We start from the raw sequence: 19,944 nt of genomic DNA, 5'->3' as shown, positions 1-19,944 counted from the left end.
GATTCTATGAGAGGCTTGCTAGGCATTTTGAGTTGTGCGCACAAAGCCTTTCGGGGTTTAAAGTTGCTAACTTTGGTTCAATATACTCCTAGAGGTCTCATCACAGGCCTCCAAATCCACACCTTGCCTGCTCTTGCTACCGGACACCTAATGAGTCGAACTTTGAGGCAATCCACCTTGGGGGAGCAAACTGGATAATTTTTAACTGTCAAACAAAAGCCTTTCTCTCCCCAATCTCCAAAACTTTAGACACAATAAACAAACCTTCTTGAAAGAAATGAACTAAACATGTTTCCCTTAGTGTTGTTCTCAGCAGCGTCTGAGCGATTAATTTTCAGTTCTTGGATACTCCAAGCTATTCGTGGAGATTTGGTTGCCCTGCTGGGGCTACTATTGCCAGGACCTTATTTCTGTCATTTTCAATGATATATGAAAGAAGTAAGAATCTAAATAATAACAAACAACCCAAAAAGTACAAATACATCATTAAACGTTAGTTATTCCATTGTGAAAGTCACAATGCAAATACATCTCTCCCACATTTTTTGAGATAGTTTCACACCCTGCACCAGTTTGTGGATGCTGCTTTGGCTCATCTTCTGTTATTCCCCCCACCCCTGCTCAGTATTCCTTGAATCACAGAATGGTTGCAGACCAAAAGGAAGCCATTTGGCCCATTGTTGCCATCTCTGATAGATGTGATTTATTTTCCTTTAAGCCAGGGGTTATTTAGGCTGAGAAGTATTGAAGGAAAGCATTGCACAGAATTTACGCACTGAATCACACCATTTGATATATCTGAACCATGCCATACGACACCAGGTTATAGTACAGTAGATTTATTTGAAATCACAAGCTTTCGGGAGCAGTGCTCCAAAAGCTTGTGACTTCAAATAAACACAGGTCTCCTGTTACCCCGCTTTATTTAACCCTATCTGTATAACCTATGCCTTTCTCCCTTGTATATAAATTTAAGTTTTCCTAGAATACACCTTTTCTTTCCCCCTCAGCTACTGTATTCACTTTACGTTGGCATTCTTGTGAATGTCCTGATTACTGCAAGATGAAAATCTTCAACAAAATTTTCAGCAATAAATCTGCCTTATTGAACTATTAAAGCTTGCACTAATAATCATTATTAACCAATTTTCCTTCCTCCCTAACAGGGAACAGCAGGAAGGTATGTGTCATTTTTATACTCTTTTAATATTAGATGTGACAAGATATATAGTTTCAATTTGTTTGCGATACTCCATTATGAAATTGCGATAATTTCAGCATTGTGGCAAATTTGTTGCAAGTATCCTTTAACTTTTTTTACTCACTGGTCAGCAAATTCAATCTAATTTTGATTACCTAGACTTCTATAATCAGCCTTCACCACGATGATGAATGCAGCCACCTAAGAGTTTAAGATCAATCTTAATCTTTACTTTAGACCTTGTTTTCTGCAAAATAATATATAGTAGTGAACAAGGGCATAGGAGGCAGAAGCAGAAGATACACTAAGTGCAAATGTGTCATTTCAATATAAAGTGGTCTTCACTTTTTACAGGATAAAAGCTCAGCTTGGTACATGCAAATATATGCATTAATAGCAGGAGTAGACCATTCTGTCCCATAAACCAGTTCTAAAGACTGGATCCGAAACGTGAACTCTGCAGATGCTGCCAGACTTGCTGAGTTTCTCTAGCAATTTCTGTTTTTGTGTTAAATTTCCAGCATCTGCAGTTCTTTGTTTTATGATAAGAAACAATCATAGAGATGTACAGCATGGAAACAGACCTTTTGGTCCAACTCATCCATACTGACCAGATATCCTAAATTAATCTAGTCCCATTTGCCAGCATTTGTCCCATATCCCTCTAAAACATTCCTATTCACGTACCCATCCAGATGCCTTTGAAATGTTGTAATTGTACCAGCCTCCACCACTTCGTCTGGCAGCTCATTCCATACACACCCCATCCTCTGTGTGAAAACGTTGCCCCTTTGGTCCTTTTCAAATCCTTCTGCTCTCACATTAAACCTATGCCCTCTAGTTTTAGACTGCCCCAACCCAGGGAAAAGGTCTCATGCTGATTTGATTATAGCCTTACATCTACTTTCTTGTCTGCCTCCTATACCCTCTGAGTTCCTCATTTATCAAAAATCTATCCAACTCAGCCTGAAAAATATTCAATGATTCAGTCTCCAGCATGCTCTGGGGAAGAGAATTCCAAGTCCTAATAAAACTTTGAGAAAACAAAATTCTCATTTTCTGTGTCTCAATGGGTGGCCTCTTATTTTTTAAACTGTATCCCTCATCTTCGGGCTCTCCTTCCAGGATCCACCTTATTGTGTCCGCTCTTTGTTTAATATCTCTAAGTAAGACCATCTCTCATTCTCCTAAACTCCAGTAGATACAGGCCCAACCTTTCCTTATAAAATGATCTCTTCACCTGAGGAATCAGGTGAATCAACTTTCGCTGAATAACTTTGCAGTGATTGGAACCGTGGCCAAGTGGATCCATTGACTATGAGTTCCCTGATTGGGGTTGTTAACCTAAGACAATCAGGGAGCCCTGGCTGACAGATATAAACAGGACATTCAAAAGGTCTCCTCAATCTAGGGACTGACTCTAGCCACAGTTCATGTAAATAAAGGGTGACTTGGTGAGGGGCTAGTAGCCTCTATGCAGTTATTTCAAAATTATAATGCAACTTTATGCTTTCCTAAGCAAGGAGACTAGGACCCGAGGGCACAGCCTTAGAATAAAGGGAAGACCTTTTAGAACGGAGATAAGGAGAAACTTCTTCAGCCAGAGAGTGGTGAATCTGTGGAATTCACTGTCAAAGAAGGGTGTGGAGGCCAGGTCAATTGAGGATATTTAAGACAGAGATAGATAGGTTCTTGATTGTCAAGGGAATCAAGAGTTACAGGGAGAAAGCGGGAGAATGGAGTTGAGAAACTTATCAGCAATGATTGAGTGGAGCAGATTCAATCGGCTGAATGGTCTAATTTCTGCTGCTATGTCTTACGGTCTAAAACTGTACACAGCACACCAGATGTGGTCTCATCAATGTCCTGTATAACTGTTAGCAAAGCTTCTTAACTTTTATATTCCCATTGACTCTAAGATCCACTGATCAGAAACCAGAATCAATCCTTTATTTTAAAAAAAATTCATTCCTAGGATGTGAACATCGCTGGCTGGACAACATTGATCCCTAGTTTCCCTTTATAACATGGCAGTGAACTGGCTTATTGAACCGCGGCAATCTATTTGATGTCAGTACATGCACAATGTTTTCAGGGAGGGAAGGATTTTGGCCTAACGATGCTGAACAAATGGCAATATATTTCCAAGTCAGGATGGTGAGTGTAGGAGCAAATTTCTATAGATGCTGGAATCTGTACTGAAAACAAAAATGCTGGAGATCACAACGGGTCAGGCAGCATCCATGGAGAGAAAGCAAGCTATTGTTTTGAGTCTAGACGACTCTTCATCAGAGTTGATATGAAGTGTGGCGGGGGCAGCATTTATGCAATAGTGGGTGTTGGTGGGGTTGGAGTGCTGGGGGAGAAAGGACGTTGAGACTTCAGATTAAGTGATTGGAATGTGAGAATGGCAGAATAGTGATGTATCTAACTGTCAGACTGGAAAGGACGGACAGTCCCACTGGAGTAGGGGGAGGGGAAAGAGGACATGATGACAGAGAACGTAACAAGTAAAGCTAAAAGAAAGGGAGGGAATGGGAGTGGCTTGGAGGGGAACTTGCAGAAGGTGGTGTGCTACCCTGTCCTTCTGGCATTGGTTGTGGGTTTGGAAGTTGCTATCCAAGCAGCTTTGTTGAATTTCTTCAGGGCATTGTATAGTTAGTACCCACTGCTGTTATTGAGCAGTGGGTGTAGAGAGAGCGAATATTTGTGGATATAGTGCCAATCAAATGGGTTGCTTTGTCCTAGATGGTTTGAGTTTCTTGAATGTTGCTGGAGCTGCATTTATCCAAACAAGTTGGATTCCATCATATGCCTGACTTGTACCATGTAGATGGTGGATAGGGCTTTGGGAAGTTGAGAGATGAGCTATTCCTAGTCTCTGACCTGCTTTGGTAGCCACAGTATTTATATGTCTAGTCCAGTTCACTTTCTAGTCAATGGTAACCCCGCGTTGTTGATAGTGGGGGATTCAGCAATGATTGAATGTTGAGGGGTGATGGTTAGTCTGACTAGTAATTTTCTTCTCTGTGGAAATGCACCGATCCAGAGATTTATTGTCAATCCACTGACATCAGTGCCGAGAATCGTTAGCAAATAACTCTACTGGGAATCTCACAGCTCATTGCCCAGGTGGTCTTTGAGACTGTCTTTCCCAACAAGACCATCCATTAAAAACATTTTGGCAGTGCAGGTTTTGCTAATGCTGTGTTAAGATGCAGATATGCATTGGTGCCAGCTATTCTGCAGCTTCCAGGTCTCCAATGGTGGATCATGGGGTATCACTGGCAAAGCATTTGTTGTCCATGTCTTATTGTCCTTATGCTCAGTGGCTTGGTGGTTCATTGCAGACAGCAGTTAATCATGTTACTGTGGATCTGAAATCTCATGTAGACCATCTGCTTAAAAATAGTTGGTATCCTTATTGGAAGGGAATGAGCGAACCAAAGATTTTTGCAACAATCAATGTCTGAGCTGTCTTTCAATTCCAGAATAATTAATCAAACTTAAATGCCACCAGCTCAGATTTGAACCCATGTCCCCAGAACATTAGGTTAGGCCCACAGGATTACTAGTCCAGTGATATTACCACTACACCACCACCTTCCCTCAAACATGGACTGAAAGGAGGAAACATACATTGGTACCAGCAACACAGGTCAATGTGCCACAGAATGTGTTTACCTGTTCACCACTGTTCACTTGTTTGCAATATAAGTTGAAAACCAATAGTATAAGCTGTCAGTTAAACCAGCCAACAGTGCAGTGGAAGAAGCCAATAACCAACCGAAGTCAAATGAAATCTTCCATTGTCCCAGAAGACAATGGGCTGTTCTCTCATTAGACAGAGACAACAGGTGGTGAGTTTAATCTGAGGGTTCTCATGACTCAGGCAGTGGTGAGATTAAGAAGGCAACGCCTTCACGGTAGCCTCAGCTGATTCAGGAATTGAACATGTACTGTTGGTTTCACAACACAAGAACTGAACTAACTGGGTTAACCAGTCCCATTAACTGAAATAGCCAGCAGATCAAGTTGATGAACAACAAGACAAACCAGGATCCAGCAGGTCAAGCCAGAGACCAGAGCCAGGGTCCTTTTCTCATCTCTTAGTAAAGAAATCAAGAATGGTATTTGCACATATCTACACTTAACCTCTGCCTTACCCCAGACAGACAATAATGTGTAGCATTAGGAAATGGAAAAAGAAATGATCCTAAAATAGGAACAGAAAATGATTGGTCAAGTTATACCTGTAATTTTTTTTTGGCCCTGGAACTTTTCAAATGAAAAGATAAAGTAATTATGGTGTTGAAGGTGGCTATTTGGCCCATCAAATCCAGGTCGAGTTTAGAGCTGTTCATTGCCTCGCTGTAGTCCTCAAGCTTATTTCACTCAAGCACCCATCAATGTTACAACAGTTTGTGTTATACTAGTTAGCACTTCTTCATTAATCCTCATGGACTTTATTAGTGATTCTTATGTAAAAGTAAGGCGCAGGAAACCAGTGTTTTGGTGCAGACTTCCTTGTCGATGCCTCGCTGCCTGTTGCTGTGGTATATTTGTAATGAGGTTCTTGTTTGCTTTCACAGAGGAAGAACCTGAAGAAGGTACACAGCTCAGTGGTTGCTTTGTTCTCAGCCTGTTTCTGTACCAACATCTGGTGCAGGTGATAGAAAACCTTTACTTTTCCTTCCCACTCCAACCCAAACCTTTAAATCCACTCAAAGAAGCATTGCATGAGCTTTAGACAGTCAAGCTGAGCTGTGGTGTGTTTGCACTTGATTCTGCATCCTAATAACTGTCTGCTTTAACTTTCCATTGAGTGTTACCTTTGGATGAAATACAGAAGTTGCTGGAAAAGCCCAGCAGATCTGGCAGCATCTGTGAAAAAAAAATCAGGTTAACGTTTTGGGTCTGGTGACACTTCCTCAGAACGGATGGTAGCAAGGAAGACGTCGGTTTATGTGCAGACAATAGGGAGCGGGATGGGGTAGGGAGTAAATGATAGGATAAAGGATAGAGCCCAAAGAGAGAGAAGAGCAGTTGGACAGATAAAGGAGTTGATAACGATCTGGCAGGCTATGTGATAAGAAGGCCTGGTATGTGGGGTAGGGGGCCCTCTATTTATTATCACGTAGCCTGCCATCACACACCACCTATTGTTCATTACTAACAGTCCCCATTAACAGCTATTTGCCCTTCTAGCTAGATCTTTATCAACTCCTTTGTCTGTCCAACTACTCTTCTCTCTCTTTGGGCTCTATCCTTTACTCCCTAGCCCATCCTCTTCCCTATTTTCTGCGTATAAACCAATGTTTTCCTAGCTACCATCAGTTCTGAGGAAGGGTCACTGGACCCGAAACGTTAACTCTGATTTTTTTTTCACGGATGCTGCCAGACTTGCTGAGCTTTTCCAGCAACTTCTGTTTTTGTTCCCGATTTACAACATCTGAAGTTCTTTCAGTTTTTACCTTTGGGCTAATTACTTACTTGATTATTATAGAATTAAAGAAGTTTATAGAATAATAAGGGATATAAGACAGAGTTAATAATAGTTGTCTTTTCCCTATGATGGTGGATTTCAAGATTAGGGGGCACATTTTTAAGATGAGAAGAGAGAGATTTAGAAAAGATATTTGTGGCAATTTTTTTACACAGAGTGGTTCACATGTGGATTGAACCTCCAGAGGAAGTGATTGAATGAGGCACAATTACAACGTTAACAAGACATTTGGATAAGTACACGAATAGGAAAGGTTAGGTTTGGAGGGATATGGGCCAGGAGAAGGCAGGTGGGACTAATTTGGGATAACAAGGTATAGAGCTGGATGAACACAGCAGGCCAAGCAGCATCAGAGGAGCAGAAAAGCTGAAGGTTCGGGCCTAGATTCTTCTCAGTTCCTACTATCTCTGGGACTAATTTGGTTTGGGATTATGTTCAGCATGGCCTGGTTGGACCGAAGGGTCTGTTTCCGTGCTGTATGACTCTATGACTTCATGACTATGACTAACCTAATCTCTTATGCAGAGGCACCAGGGAAGACGACATATTTTATCTCTCATTAGTGTTCCTTTAAAAATGCTGCAACTATCTGTGTCAGCACATCTTGATATTGCCTTAGACTGTGGGACTTATTCTCGTATCTAGATTTCTCAAAGAAGAGAGATATAGAAAGGGGGACATGTGATGATTGCATTGAATCTACAATATAACCACAGGCCATGCAGTCAAACCAGGCTATGCTGTGGCTTATATTCCACATGAATATCTTCCCCCTCCAATTTGTTTCGTCCCAACAACATGTCCTTCTATTCCTTTCTCCCTCATGTGTTTTCCCTGAAATGAATGAATGCTATTCCTAGAATCACAGGCATGGATTTTTGCGGAGTTTTGGAGGCTGCGGCCAGCTTTTAAAAATTGTGGATAGGACCCAGATTCAGAGATTCTGCCTCCATGTATGGCAGATCTCATTTTCAATGGTAGGGCAAAAGGGGCAGGACACTGAAGAGGGAAACCTGAACTCAGCAGATTCACCTGAAGTTGATGTTACGCTCAAACAGACTCCATTTTAATGTAGCAAGGATCTTATCCTACAGTGTGGGAGTTAAGATATTGATAGAGTAGTCACAAATACTTTGAAAAGAGTATGGAACTGTCAGTTTGTCAAGTTAATTAAATCCCCAACCCTTTAAAAAAATAAGAAAAATCAACTTTTGCCAATAAGAGCTTAAAAAAACACTCAAGCTGTGAAATTATTTAAATCCCAAGCCCTCTAAAAATAGTAGAAAAAAGAAGCTGCCTATGTCAGATTTGACAAAACTCTGTTCAAGCAGTTACAATAGCTGTTTGTTGATATTATCCCAAAAGTTATCATTATGTTACTGTTAATGATTGTCTGCTTCTCACAACCCACAATTATTCCAGCAAAGGGTTATAAGTTCATAGTTTTATTTTGACAGCTCAAAGACCTTATTGAAGGATTAACTGTCTTTCATTCGAATAAATAAATTACAAGTCTTTTTTTAGACCAAGTAGTTCAGGAGATTTTAATATAATGGAGTTTCATGAATGGAAGTTTTTTTTAACAGTGGAAGTTTAATAGATATTTAGATCCTTGTTCTATTTCATCTCACGTTGGTTTCTGATGTTTGCCCATGGTGAACACTGGGTGGATGGAAGGGATAAGGAGAAAGGGTTTTCATTACCTGTGACTCAGTTTTATTTGTACAATGCTGTGCTTAAATAACTGCCTATCAATGTGCCCGTCCCTGAATGTCTATCTACGTGCCTGTTAGAAATAAGGGAAATATAACCATTAGAAAGATATTTTAGTAACCTTCTCATTAGTGTTCTTGATGCAGACCCCAAGTAGACATTTACATTAACAAAGAATTTGATGCAGAGTATGTTCTTATTTCTAACCATCTCTCCTTCTCTGCACACACTCTCCTTTGCCTCGTGAAGAGGCAGAACAATATGAGCAGGAAGGTGAGCATTCTATTAATCATCACTTTTGCATCTGAGTAAAATCTTTGACACAAACAGCATAGTGTATTCATAGCTGACAAAACCTTTTTGTTCCTGCTTTCTAACGTCCTGCTGAAAGACAGAGTGTGTGTGTCTGCGTGTATGTGTCTGTGTATGCGTGTACACTTGTGTCTCTGTGTGTATGTCTGTGTGTGTGCACGTATGTGTGTGTGTGTGTGTGTGTGTGCGCGCACATGCACGTGTGTGTCTCTGTGTGTGTCTGTGTATGCATGTGCCTGTGTGTGTGCGGCACATGCCTGTGTATTTGTGCCTGTGTGTGTGCCCATGCCTGTGTGTGTATGTGTGTGTGTGTATATGCATGCATGTGTGAGAGTGTGTGTATATATGCGCTTGTATGAGAGTGTCTGTGTGTGTGTGTCTCTGCCAGTCTCTGCATGTGTGTATGTGAGAGTGTGAGTGTGTGTTTGTGAACGTGTGTGAGTGCATGCACGTATGCAACTTAAGGGCCATACATTTCATACTGCTTTAATTATATATATTTTATTACAGTTATCCATTTAATGCTTTTCTTATATTTGTCACCCACCAATTCTTCCCCCTCATTACTGCCTATGGTCTGTTCCCTCTTTGCAGAAGTTGAGCAACCTGAAATAGAAGGTAGGAGACAGCGATATTTTCTCACTTAATTTAAATGTGCCTTGGGGTCACCCAACAGAATACCACAGTTGGTCAACTTTACAGTATTGATCATCTCTTTTAAAGTGTAGAGAAATGACCATTTGTTGATTGGGTAGAGTTTGAAAGATGTAGGATTTAAATATTAATTTGTATTTTCACTGTTTTACTGGAATGTTCGTACAGACTCTGTTAATAGAGAATTAATAACATGAAAACAGCAACAGTGTTGGCATTTTTAAAGTTGCAGTATCCCAAACAGATCTCTGTAAAATGCAGGTTCAGACATGCATCCTTGTACTGGTTGTCATGTCCAATTCAGTAACTAAATTTAACTTTAATTCCCAGTCTTTTGCTTATGGCAGCAAATTGAATGATTAATTGTTATTTTATGCAACAGTATTTTCTTCTTTAATAATTCAGGATTCCCAGGGAAAGATCCAAGCTCCTCAGTACTTGAACAAGTGGACATTGAGAAAGATAAAAGACATCAGAAAGTAACTCGAAGATTATAAATTCAAAACCCACCTCAGAGATTTGAGCATTAATTCAGATAATCCCAGTTTTGAGGGAGGGCAGCACTTTTGGAGGCGTCGTCACTTAGAATTATAGAACTCCTAGAGTGTGGAAGCAGGCCATTTGGTCCATCCTAACCCTCTGAAGAGCATCCCACCCAGACCCAGCACATCCTGGCAAACCCCATGGCTAACCCACACATCCCTGGACACTATGGGAAATTTAGCATGGCCAATCCAACCAACCCGCATATCTTTGGACTGCGGGAGGAAACCAGAGCGCCCAGAGGAAGCCCACACAGACATGGGGAGAATGTGCAAACTCCACACAGACAGTCACCCAAGGGTGAGAATTGATCCTGGGTCTTTGGCACTGTTAAGCAGCAGTGCTAAGCACTGAGCCACTGTGCCACCTCTTAAATGAGACATTAAACAAAGGCCCACCTCTCCTCTTGAGTAGATTTAAAAGATTTCGGGGCACTATTTCAAAGAACAATCCCTCAACCAACAACATTAAAAACCAATAGTTTATCTGCTACTTATCACATTGTAGTTTCTGACTGTGTGCAAATTGGCTCCCACATTTCAAGAAAAAAATAGTTCCTTTTTGACTGTAAAGAGCCTTAGAACTTCCTGGGGATGTGGAAGGTGGTATAGAAATGCAAGTTTGTAATTTTCTTCCTAATTGATTAGCTCAGGCTTGTGTTTTAAAAGCCTCAAGAATGTAGAAGACCTATTGCCTTACAGAGTCAAAGCACTTAATAATTATACCTTCCTCTCCCACTCCTCCAATTTCTCCTTATTTTCCTCTACTTGTCCTAAACTTTCCTATGATTCTCTTCCTTGATTTGATTGTACTGCGGGGTCTCTGTGACAGCTCAACAATGTGAGTGTAACAAAATTATACAAGTATGTATCATCGAAACATCTTGCCCTTTTCTACTGAAGAAGTGACCCATTGTAATTGTGGATATTGTAGAAAATCAGGATGTCGCACATGATTATCCCTCCAAGACCCATGGAGAATCACTAGTTAATCTCCCTGTAGATCTCATTGAGTCCCCTGGGTAACAGGCAATGGCTTGGCCAGCTAGAGCTCATCACTTGAGCCCTTTATAAAATAGACCCAGGAGTGCGTCTGCAGAACTTGTCTGTCCTGGGCTGGGACCAGCATTTGTATGCCACGAGTAGTTGCTGTATTTTGGTGTTCAATAATAAATGATGTTCCTGTCCAGTCGGGTTTCCTGAGTTATTATAATGATGAAGATTTCATACAGGTGAAAGGAAACTAACACACTTTGGGGTGATTCAGTTATGGTGGACTTTTGGACTGAGTTCCTCAGAACTCAGTGAAATTTACGACGAATTCTGTTTATTCATGGGTGCAGATTGCAACCTTGACAATATCTTAGTGTTGTTCCTGAGTGGCTCCTTCACTATGGCCTTGTTAGGTACCAGAGACGAGAGGACTGGTGTTCCAAAACCCACAATGTGCTGAGCTGGGTCAGCTGCTGAGCTATTGTCAGTTCAGTCTGGGCTATAGAGTGGATAGAACAGGCAGGGTGCTCACTCCTGATTGTTTATTCTTTCTCTTTTATTCTTTCAAGCGATGTGGGCATCACTGGCAAGGCCAGCTGTTGTTTGCACATCTCCAACTGCCCTTGAGTTGAGTGGCTTGCTAGGCCATATTAGTGTATAGTTAAGAGTCAGGCACTGTTGTCAGATTGTTGTGGATCTGGAGGCCAGGGTGGGTAGGAAGGCAGATTTTCTTTCCCAAAAACGTTAGTGAACCAACAGTCCAGGGTAGTTTCATGGCTTCATTACTGAGCCTAGCTTTATATTTCAAAAAACTGAATTGAACTTGAATTCTACCAACTGTCTGGGCCTCTGAAATATTAGTCCAGTGACATAACCGTTGTGTCATCATCTTCCCCATGCAGTGAAGCCTACTGTCGAGTGAGGTTGTGTGCAGTTACACAATGTGCTCACACCTACCTTAAGCTAAGAAGTCACAATTAGTCAAGTGTGAAACAAATCCAGCACCTTCACAGGAGTTGGGGAGAAACCTGGAGGTGACCATGCATTAGTTTTTTATACATATAAATACACTGGGCAACACGGCGGCTCAGTGGTTAGTAATACTGCCACACAGCACCAGCGAGGCATGTTCAATTCCACCCTCATGTGACTGTCTGTGTGGAGTTTGCACATTTTCCCCTTGTTTACATGGGTTTCCTCTGCGAGCTCGGTTTCCTCTCACAGCCCAAAGATGTGCAGCTTAGGTGGATTAGCTATAATAATTTGCCCCATGATGTGCAGGCTAGGTGGGTTAGCCATGGGAAATGCAGGGTTACAGGGGGTGAGTCTGTGTTTGGAGGGTTGGTGTAGACTCTTATATTTTATTCCAGATTTATTGATGAATTGAAATTTGTCCAGCCACCAAGGTTTGAGCTTACGTCTGCATAGCATTAGTCAGTAACATAACTATTCTGCTACCAACCCATATTATCCCTGTTATATTATTCCACATTTTTGCAACCATGAGAACCAATTTGTGGTCAAATGACATTGTAAAGCCCACAAGATGACTCTAAATGTAACTGATGAACTAACAGATGTACAAATAGACTAATCCCACTTAATCCTTGTGAGTGTTTTGGTTTGTGTGCATAATGTAGCTTGTGACAGAGATGTCTGGAACTGACACTGGGAACCTGACACTGGAGTATCTTTCATTCCAGTGAAGTCTTCATGCCCTTCCCTGCAAGCTGCTCAAAACATTCAGCCGCTAGAGCTTGTTCCTCTGCACATCTAGTCTTAAACACAAAATAACTAAACCTATTTCTTTTGCTCTTGTTTCCTCTTCTTCCCTGAGTGGAATGGAGGGAGGTGGCGTATTTATAAACTCCTTCAGAGTTTACATGAAGTGCTTAAGCCTGTTCATGGGCAGGTTCAAATTCAATTGTTGCAACCAGGTGGTGAAAGGTACTTTCTATGAATCACTTCACTGTCTGCAAACCTGCATGAATGGTGTGCTTCAGACATGGAAAACAATGGAGGCGAACACTTTGTGTTACCTTATTTGGGAATGACCTGTCAGACTGGGCCCAGAGTGCCATGGTACATTAAGCATGTAGCCCATCTCTGGCACACACAGTGATCCTCTGCTATCAGGTGCTGCTGGGCTATTGGCCACAGGAATTTATGAACACATCCCCTCCGTTTGGAACTTCAGGTAACAGCAGTATGCAAATCTCTGTGTGATGCTTGTCCCTCTTGTACCTTTCAAAGCGCTCCTAGTGACTGAGATAACAAGGTGTAGAGCTGGATGAACACAGCAGGCCAAGCAGCATCAGAGGAGCAGGAAGGCTGACGTTTCGGGCGTAGACCCTTCTGCAGAAAGGTTCCTAGTGACTGCTAGTTTTGAATGATATTCAGAAGCAAACCTCTCAAAAATTAACTCTTCTTCTCTTTTCTCCCCTCTGTGCCCACAGAAGAGGAACGGCCCAGACCAAAGTAAGGATCTTGAATTTATGCTTAAGGCTTCATTCATCCAAGTCTATCCCTCAGAGAGACTGTGGGATTGAAATCAGTAAAAACTACCTCCTAAAAGATCATGCAGACTGAATATCAAAATGCAAGTTGTGAGAGATAGAGTAGTTCTTCAGTTTACAGAATGTTTACTGAGTGAGAGCACTACTTGATGAGGGCAAAAGTCTCTGTTATTTCTGTAGTTTTCCAGCATTGGATCAGGTTTCTCTACCACCTCATACCTTCCTATTCTGGAGACTGTTGATTCTGATCAAGCTTCTTTTCAGGGCCTCATCCAGATGGCCGAATGTGTGCCCTTCGTTTCTGACCCTTGATGGGTGAGGGTTAACAGGCAGTTTGATTGCAGAAAGGCTAAGCTCATCCATGTCCGACTTCCACATTCTCCCACAGTAGACAATGCCTCTTGCTTTCGCTTTTCTCTCCTCCAGCATAGATGAATGGAGCTGATTGTGGTGGGAAAAGGATTAATTGAGAGATTAAAAATGGGTGCATTTATATTTGCAGACTAAATGCAAACAAACTACACAGAGATAGGCCGAAAATAATTTAAAACAAGCCAATCAGCAGGAAGCCCACAGGACTGGGTAGAATACAAGTTTTACACTTTGCCTAAGTTTGATCTCTATTGACTTCAAAATCAGCCTGGCTTCTAACCACGAAGGTTTTTGAATGCCGGTTTTCATTAAATTTGCTCCAAAATTGGTGTAAACCTTAGCAACAGGACATAACAGGTCTGTTGAAGATGGTTTCACAAGTGGTGGCAGTGGAATGACCTTCCTGAGGAAGTGGTGGAAAGATATTTGGATAAGTACACGAACAGGAAAGGTTTGGAGGGATATGGGCCTGGAGCAGACAGGTGGGACTAGTTTAGTTTGGGATTATGTTCAGCATGGACTGGTTGGACTAAAGGGTCTGTTTCTGTGCTGTATGACTCTAATGTTCCCTTTTGTCTCTCTCAGGCTCGTTGTGCCTCAGATTTCTGGCCCCAAGATTCCTGATGGAGAAAGGGTTGACTTCGATGTAAGTTTTCACTGGTATTTTGGTTTTGGTTTGATCATTGGCTAATTCCTGTAATTGGGTTAGGTGGTCCAAATCGACCAAAGTGGTGTCTGATGGATGTGGGAAGAAGGTGAGCAGGTGGGGATTGAGGAATGTGGGTAGAAGGTGAAGACTGAGGGAAATGGAGAGAAGCTGCATAAAACACATAAGATATAGGAGCAGAGGTAGACCATTCAGCCAATCAGCATAGGTGGAAATTGAGAGATTTGGGGTGAATGAGGGAATTGAGGGATGCAAGGAGAAGTTCCTTACATGGAAATGGAGAGATATGGGGACAGCGTTGGTATTGAGGAATATGGAGAGAAGGTGCATAGGTGGGTTCTAACAGAAATGAGGAAAAAATGGGAATTGAGCGATTTGGAGAGAATGTGCAAAGGTCAGACTTAAGGCATATGGGGAGAAGGTATACAAATGAGAATTGAAGGATATGGGGAGAAAGTAGGAATTAAGGGATTTGTATCGAAGGTGGATATTGAGGGATATGGGGAGAAGATGGAAATTGAGGGATAGGGGGAGAATGTGGAGATTGAGGGATATGGGGAATCTTAAGAACTATATCGAACTCCATCTTGAAAACATTCAAGCTAGATAAGTACATGATGGAGAAAGGAATAGAAGGAGGTGCTGATAGCATGAGTTGAAATCCAGAGAGAAGAAAATCCTAAACACCAGCATGGACTAGATGGGCTGAATGGCTTGCTCCTGCACTGCATTTCTTCTCGATTGAAGGAAAGGGGCACATTGGCAGGCAGCTCTAGTAAGACAGCAATGCTGAGGCCCCAAACAGCAACAAAAGTGCAAAAGATTATCTAAAGCAGTGGGGGGAGAAAGTAACTGCATTAAATCCTCCCCTTGGTAAGATATTAAAACATCCCACTGCGGTTTCTTCCAGTCAAAGCTCAATGATGGTTTACTGAGCTTTGATCTATTTATTGTTCATTTCCTCTTTTTGTAGGATATTTACAGGAAGCGCATGGAAAAAGATCTCCTGGAACTCCAGACTCTGATTGATGCCCATTTTGAGCAGAGGAAAAGGGATGAGGAAGAACTGATTGCCTTGAAGGAGAGAATTGTAAGTGCCCTTCAGAACCTGCCCATAGTTCAGCATTTCCAACACACTGTTTGTGGGATTTGATGAAACCGGGACAAATCCTGGATAGTGTTTTACACATAAATATATATAATCAGGACTCCCTTAGTAAATCTTAGACCATTAGCCCCCGTAGAAAAGAACCTACCAGCCTCAATTCAAAGCACATTCGGTGGCTATGGATCATTTCTGACCTCCTAATTTGCTCAAAAAATTAAACAAAGAACTGTGGATGCTGGAAATCTCAAAAAGAATCAGAAATTACTAGAGAAACTCAGCAGGTCTGGCAGCATCACTGGAGAGAGTTAATGTTTTGAGTTCAGTGACCCTTCTTCAGAACAGTTTTTTTTTGTCTCATAATTTGCTCACTCTGGTAATTCTCTGTCTTTCTTTTCTCTTGTGAAGAAGAACAATTATCCATAATATCCACGGATGAGCATGTTAGGTGGATTAGTCACGAGACATGCAGGGTTATGGGGATAGGGTGGGGGAGGGGGGAGGCGGCTCAGGGTCGGACGCTCTTAGTAGTGTGGTGTGAACTCAATGGGCCAAATGGCCTGCTTCCACACTGGAGGGACGTTCTGATTCTAAATACATTCATTATTGCCCGTTTTGGGACGTGGCAATGCATATCCATGTTTTGTTGGTCAGCATTTGCTTTATTGGATGTGGGTGTTATTAGGTGGGCCAACATTTATTGCCCATCTCTAATTGCCCTTGAGTGTGCTTGCTTGACTATCTCTGAGGGCAATTACTAGTCAACTGCATTGTTGTGGGTCTGGAGTCATGTGTAGGCCACACCTGGGTAAGGATGGAAATCTCCTTCCCCAAAGGGACATTAGTGAACCAGGTGGCTTTTGCACATAATCTCTGAGTTTCGTGATCCATTAACACCTATTAGCCAGAAGGTAAAACCAATACAAATAGCCAACAAGACATATGTGTCTTGTGTACTTCAAAATGGAGTTCCAAAATGACCATTTTCAACTATTACTTTTTTTTTCCCTCTGGGCAATAAGACTCACATTTTATCATAGATTTATTCACGAAATCTAAATTTCTCCAGTGGGTGGGCTTTTATGACAATTGTCATCATTAGACTTTGAATTCCAGATTTTCCTTTTCATTATTGAATTCAATTTCCACCATCTGCTGTGGTGTGATATGAACCCAGCAGCCCCAGAACATTAGCTTGGTCTGCTGGATTACAATTCTAGCCTCCCCATCCTCAGGGAAGAATACATGTTTCACAACCAACCTTCTTTCCTGAAGCCATTTCATCCAGTAGAGCTTAGTTCAACTATTAGAACATAATCATTGACTTTGAGGATATTTTCAAGTTAGACTGGTCGTTAGGATTTGCCAGCACTTCAACATTTCACTGAAGTCTCCAGGAATTGAAGATTAATTTCCTGGAGTCTGCCAGTAGGAACCCGGGAACAATATTCTGAAACAGATTATGCATTTTCTTTGCTTGTATCACTCTGATATTTATCTATTAAAAATGACAGGAAGTAGAAGGGAAGAGCCATTTGATATGGGGAGGCAATTGGAAATACATTCTTTGTTTATTAAATCATGGGATGTGGCCAGCATTTGTTACCCATCTTTGTTACCATTATTTTGTACGTTTCTACAAGTGGAACATGAGTAGGCCATTTGGCTCTTCAACCATTTAACATGATCATGGCTGAACATCCAACACAGTATCCTGTGCCTGCTTCCTCCCCATACTCTTTGATCCCTCGACACTTAAGAACTGTATCGATCTCTTTCCAAAAACATTCAGTGATTTGGCTTCAACAACTTTCTGTGGCAGAGAATTCCTCAGGCTAACCACTTTCTGGCAGAAGATATGGAGCGAATGGTTTAAGGTGTGGATATAATGCCCATTCAAGTTGAATAGCTTATTAACACTCATGCTCAGGGCTCATGTATGACACATGGCCACTTGGGAATGTGCCAAGGACATTCTATAACCATGAGACTGTGCCTCATAGATGGAGGAGAGATCTGGGTGATTGCTGGTTGTGTGTATTTGACTGGATACTGTGATAAGGTCAACAGGACAGGTCACTGGGATAGATGTCAATCCTAATATTATAGAATTAAAGCAGAGAATGTCAACACGAAGGGAGATCAGATGGGCTCCCTCTGGACTGACCCAAGAAATAATTTGCCCTTTCCTTTTTCCGTCTTCCCTCACTGACATACTCATAGCGACTTTGCTGTTGTAATTGCTAACACCCAGTGTTCTGGACCATTTTCCAGCCCCCCATTCTGTCTCCTAGGCCTCAGAGGGGTGCATGCTGTGGCAGCCAAACTGCAGCTGTTTTAACATGGTATGTAATCCTCAATCTAATTTGCATACTCCCACATACATATAAATAGAAAGCCTCATCCCTGGTGAGTAATTCTTTCTGTGGCATAATCAAACACGCTGGGTTCAACTTGACCAAATTGACTTCACTTTGCAGCTGTCAAATAGAGGGAAGATCTTTTGTCTCACTGACCTTGAATGAAGTAGGAAGAGGAGGAGGTCATTGCCATTGAGCCTGTCTCCCCATATGCTTTCTTTCAATAAAATCATAGCTACTCTTTCCATTTACTTACCCTTGATTGTCTTAATCTATTAATCTCAGTTTTGGACATGTTTAATGACTAAGCAATCACTGTCCTCTGGGTTAGTGAAATCCAAAGATTCATAGCCCTGTAAGTGAAGCAACGTTTCCTCATCTCAGCCCGAAATGGTCAACCCCTTATCCTGAGTCCTAGTTTGCCAACATTAAGTGGCTGCCCCTGAAGCAATTCAACGAGGTGTGAGGATCTCAGAATGTGAAACGTGCTGTAATACACAAGTTCTTTCTCTCTACAGACTCTTTACCTAAGTCTCAACCTCTGACTATTGTGTCTACCAGAGACATTGCCTTAAAATTAGAACTTCACTGTTTGGGGGCTGATCTGCAGATAGAGGTGGCACAGTGGCTCAGTGGTTAGCACCACTGCCTCACAGCACCAGGGATGTGGGTTTGATTCCAGCCTTGGGCAATGGAATTCGTACGTTCTCCCTATGTCTGTGTGGTTTCCCTTCGGCTGCTCTGGTTTCCTCCCACAGTCCAAAGATGTGGACTGACCGTGCTATAGTGTCCAGGGATGTGTGGGTTAGCCATGGGAAACACAGGATTACAGTCTAGGGGGAAGGGTCTGTGTGGGAAGCTCTTCAGAGAGTCAGTATGAACTCCATGGGCTGAATGACCTACTTCCACCCTGTACAGATTCTATGATTTCTTCACACAATGGCTAATGGAAATTTGGAATTCTGCCTCCTATAAAACTTTTGAGGCCAGAACAATACGAAATACATTTTATTAGGCAAGGACACTAAGCGACATGGAGCCAAGGTGATTAGCTGATACTGTAGAGTACAGTATGATGCAGAAGGAGGCCATTTGGCCCATTGGGTCCAAGATGGCTCTCCACAAATAAATCAAATGAGTTCTATCTGCTGGCTCTCTCCCCAGAGCACTTCAGTTTTATTTCCCTCAAATGCCTTTATGCAATTTCCCTCAGAGATCATTCAGCGCTCCCACTGCCCGCATGAACAGGAAAATACAGGTTATTGCCAGTCCCTGCTTAAGAAATTGCTCTCTTACATTTGCCTCCTGCCCCAAATCAGGATTTATGATAGCTGTCAGCCATAATCTAATGCAACAGCGGGCAAGATTTGAGGGGCTGATTGGCCTCCTTCTGTTCATATGTTCCTATGAACATTTTGTTTTCCATCTTAGCAGCCCTGGCACTGTCAACCTTAGCTTATCACTGCAACTTTGAACTTTTCAACAACACCGTAAGATGTTTTTGTTAAACTTCTAGGAACACCGGAGATCAGAGAGAGCAGAACAGCAGAGGTACCGTGCAGAAAAGGAGCGTGACCGCCAAGCGAGATTGCTTGTGAGTCCTTTTTATCCCTTGTTCCTCACTGGCTCCTTTCAATTGCCTGCATTTAAAACCCTTCAGACAACTGACTGTCTCCCGAGACTCCTATTGCTTAATCAGCTTGCTCATTATTGTCTCCCCAACCCCAATTAAAGCTTCAATTTGATTTTGCGTAAAGTGCAAGGCCGATTTTTTTCTTCCATTGCAATATCTGAGATGCTTGACTGCGCTTGTCACTGCGGGTGGTATCCACAATGTAAACCTAAAAATTTCATGTCATTTTCTGGAAATAGGAAGAAAAAACACGCAAAGAGGAGGAAGAGGCCAAGAGACGTGCAGAGGATGATGCCAAGAAGAAGAAAGTTCTGTCTAACATGGGTGCCCATTACGGTGGTTACCTTGTTAAGGTAGGGCCTTTGCAATG

General features: G+C 42.0%; 1 protein-coding gene across 1 annotated transcript in view; it reads left to right on the top strand.

Moving 5' to 3' along the window:
- tnnt1 (troponin T type 1 (skeletal, slow)) overlaps positions 1–19,944 on the top strand; it is a 60,229-nt gene that overhangs the window by 21,894 nt on the left and 18,391 nt on the right. The window contains exons 3-11 of the mRNA XM_048617656.1: positions 1,167–1,180; positions 5,794–5,811; positions 8,670–8,693; positions 9,327–9,350; positions 13,378–13,399; positions 14,395–14,455; positions 15,450–15,566; positions 19,458–19,535; positions 19,814–19,927. Of these exons, the coding sequence (XP_048473613.1) occupies positions 1,167–1,180; positions 5,794–5,811; positions 8,670–8,693; positions 9,327–9,350; positions 13,378–13,399; positions 14,395–14,455; positions 15,450–15,566; positions 19,458–19,535; positions 19,814–19,927 (472 nt within the window). The remainder of the gene's footprint in view (positions 1–1,166; positions 1,181–5,793; positions 5,812–8,669; positions 8,694–9,326; positions 9,351–13,377; positions 13,400–14,394; positions 14,456–15,449; positions 15,567–19,457; positions 19,536–19,813; positions 19,928–19,944) is intronic.

Source organism: Rhincodon typus, chromosome 37, assembly GCF_021869965.1.
Source record: "Rhincodon typus isolate 14 chromosome 37, sRhiTyp1.1, whole genome shotgun sequence".
In the NCBI taxonomy this organism is placed as follows: domain Eukaryota; kingdom Metazoa; phylum Chordata; class Chondrichthyes; order Orectolobiformes; family Rhincodontidae; genus Rhincodon; species Rhincodon typus.
This window is presented reverse-complemented; position numbering and strand designations above follow the sequence as displayed.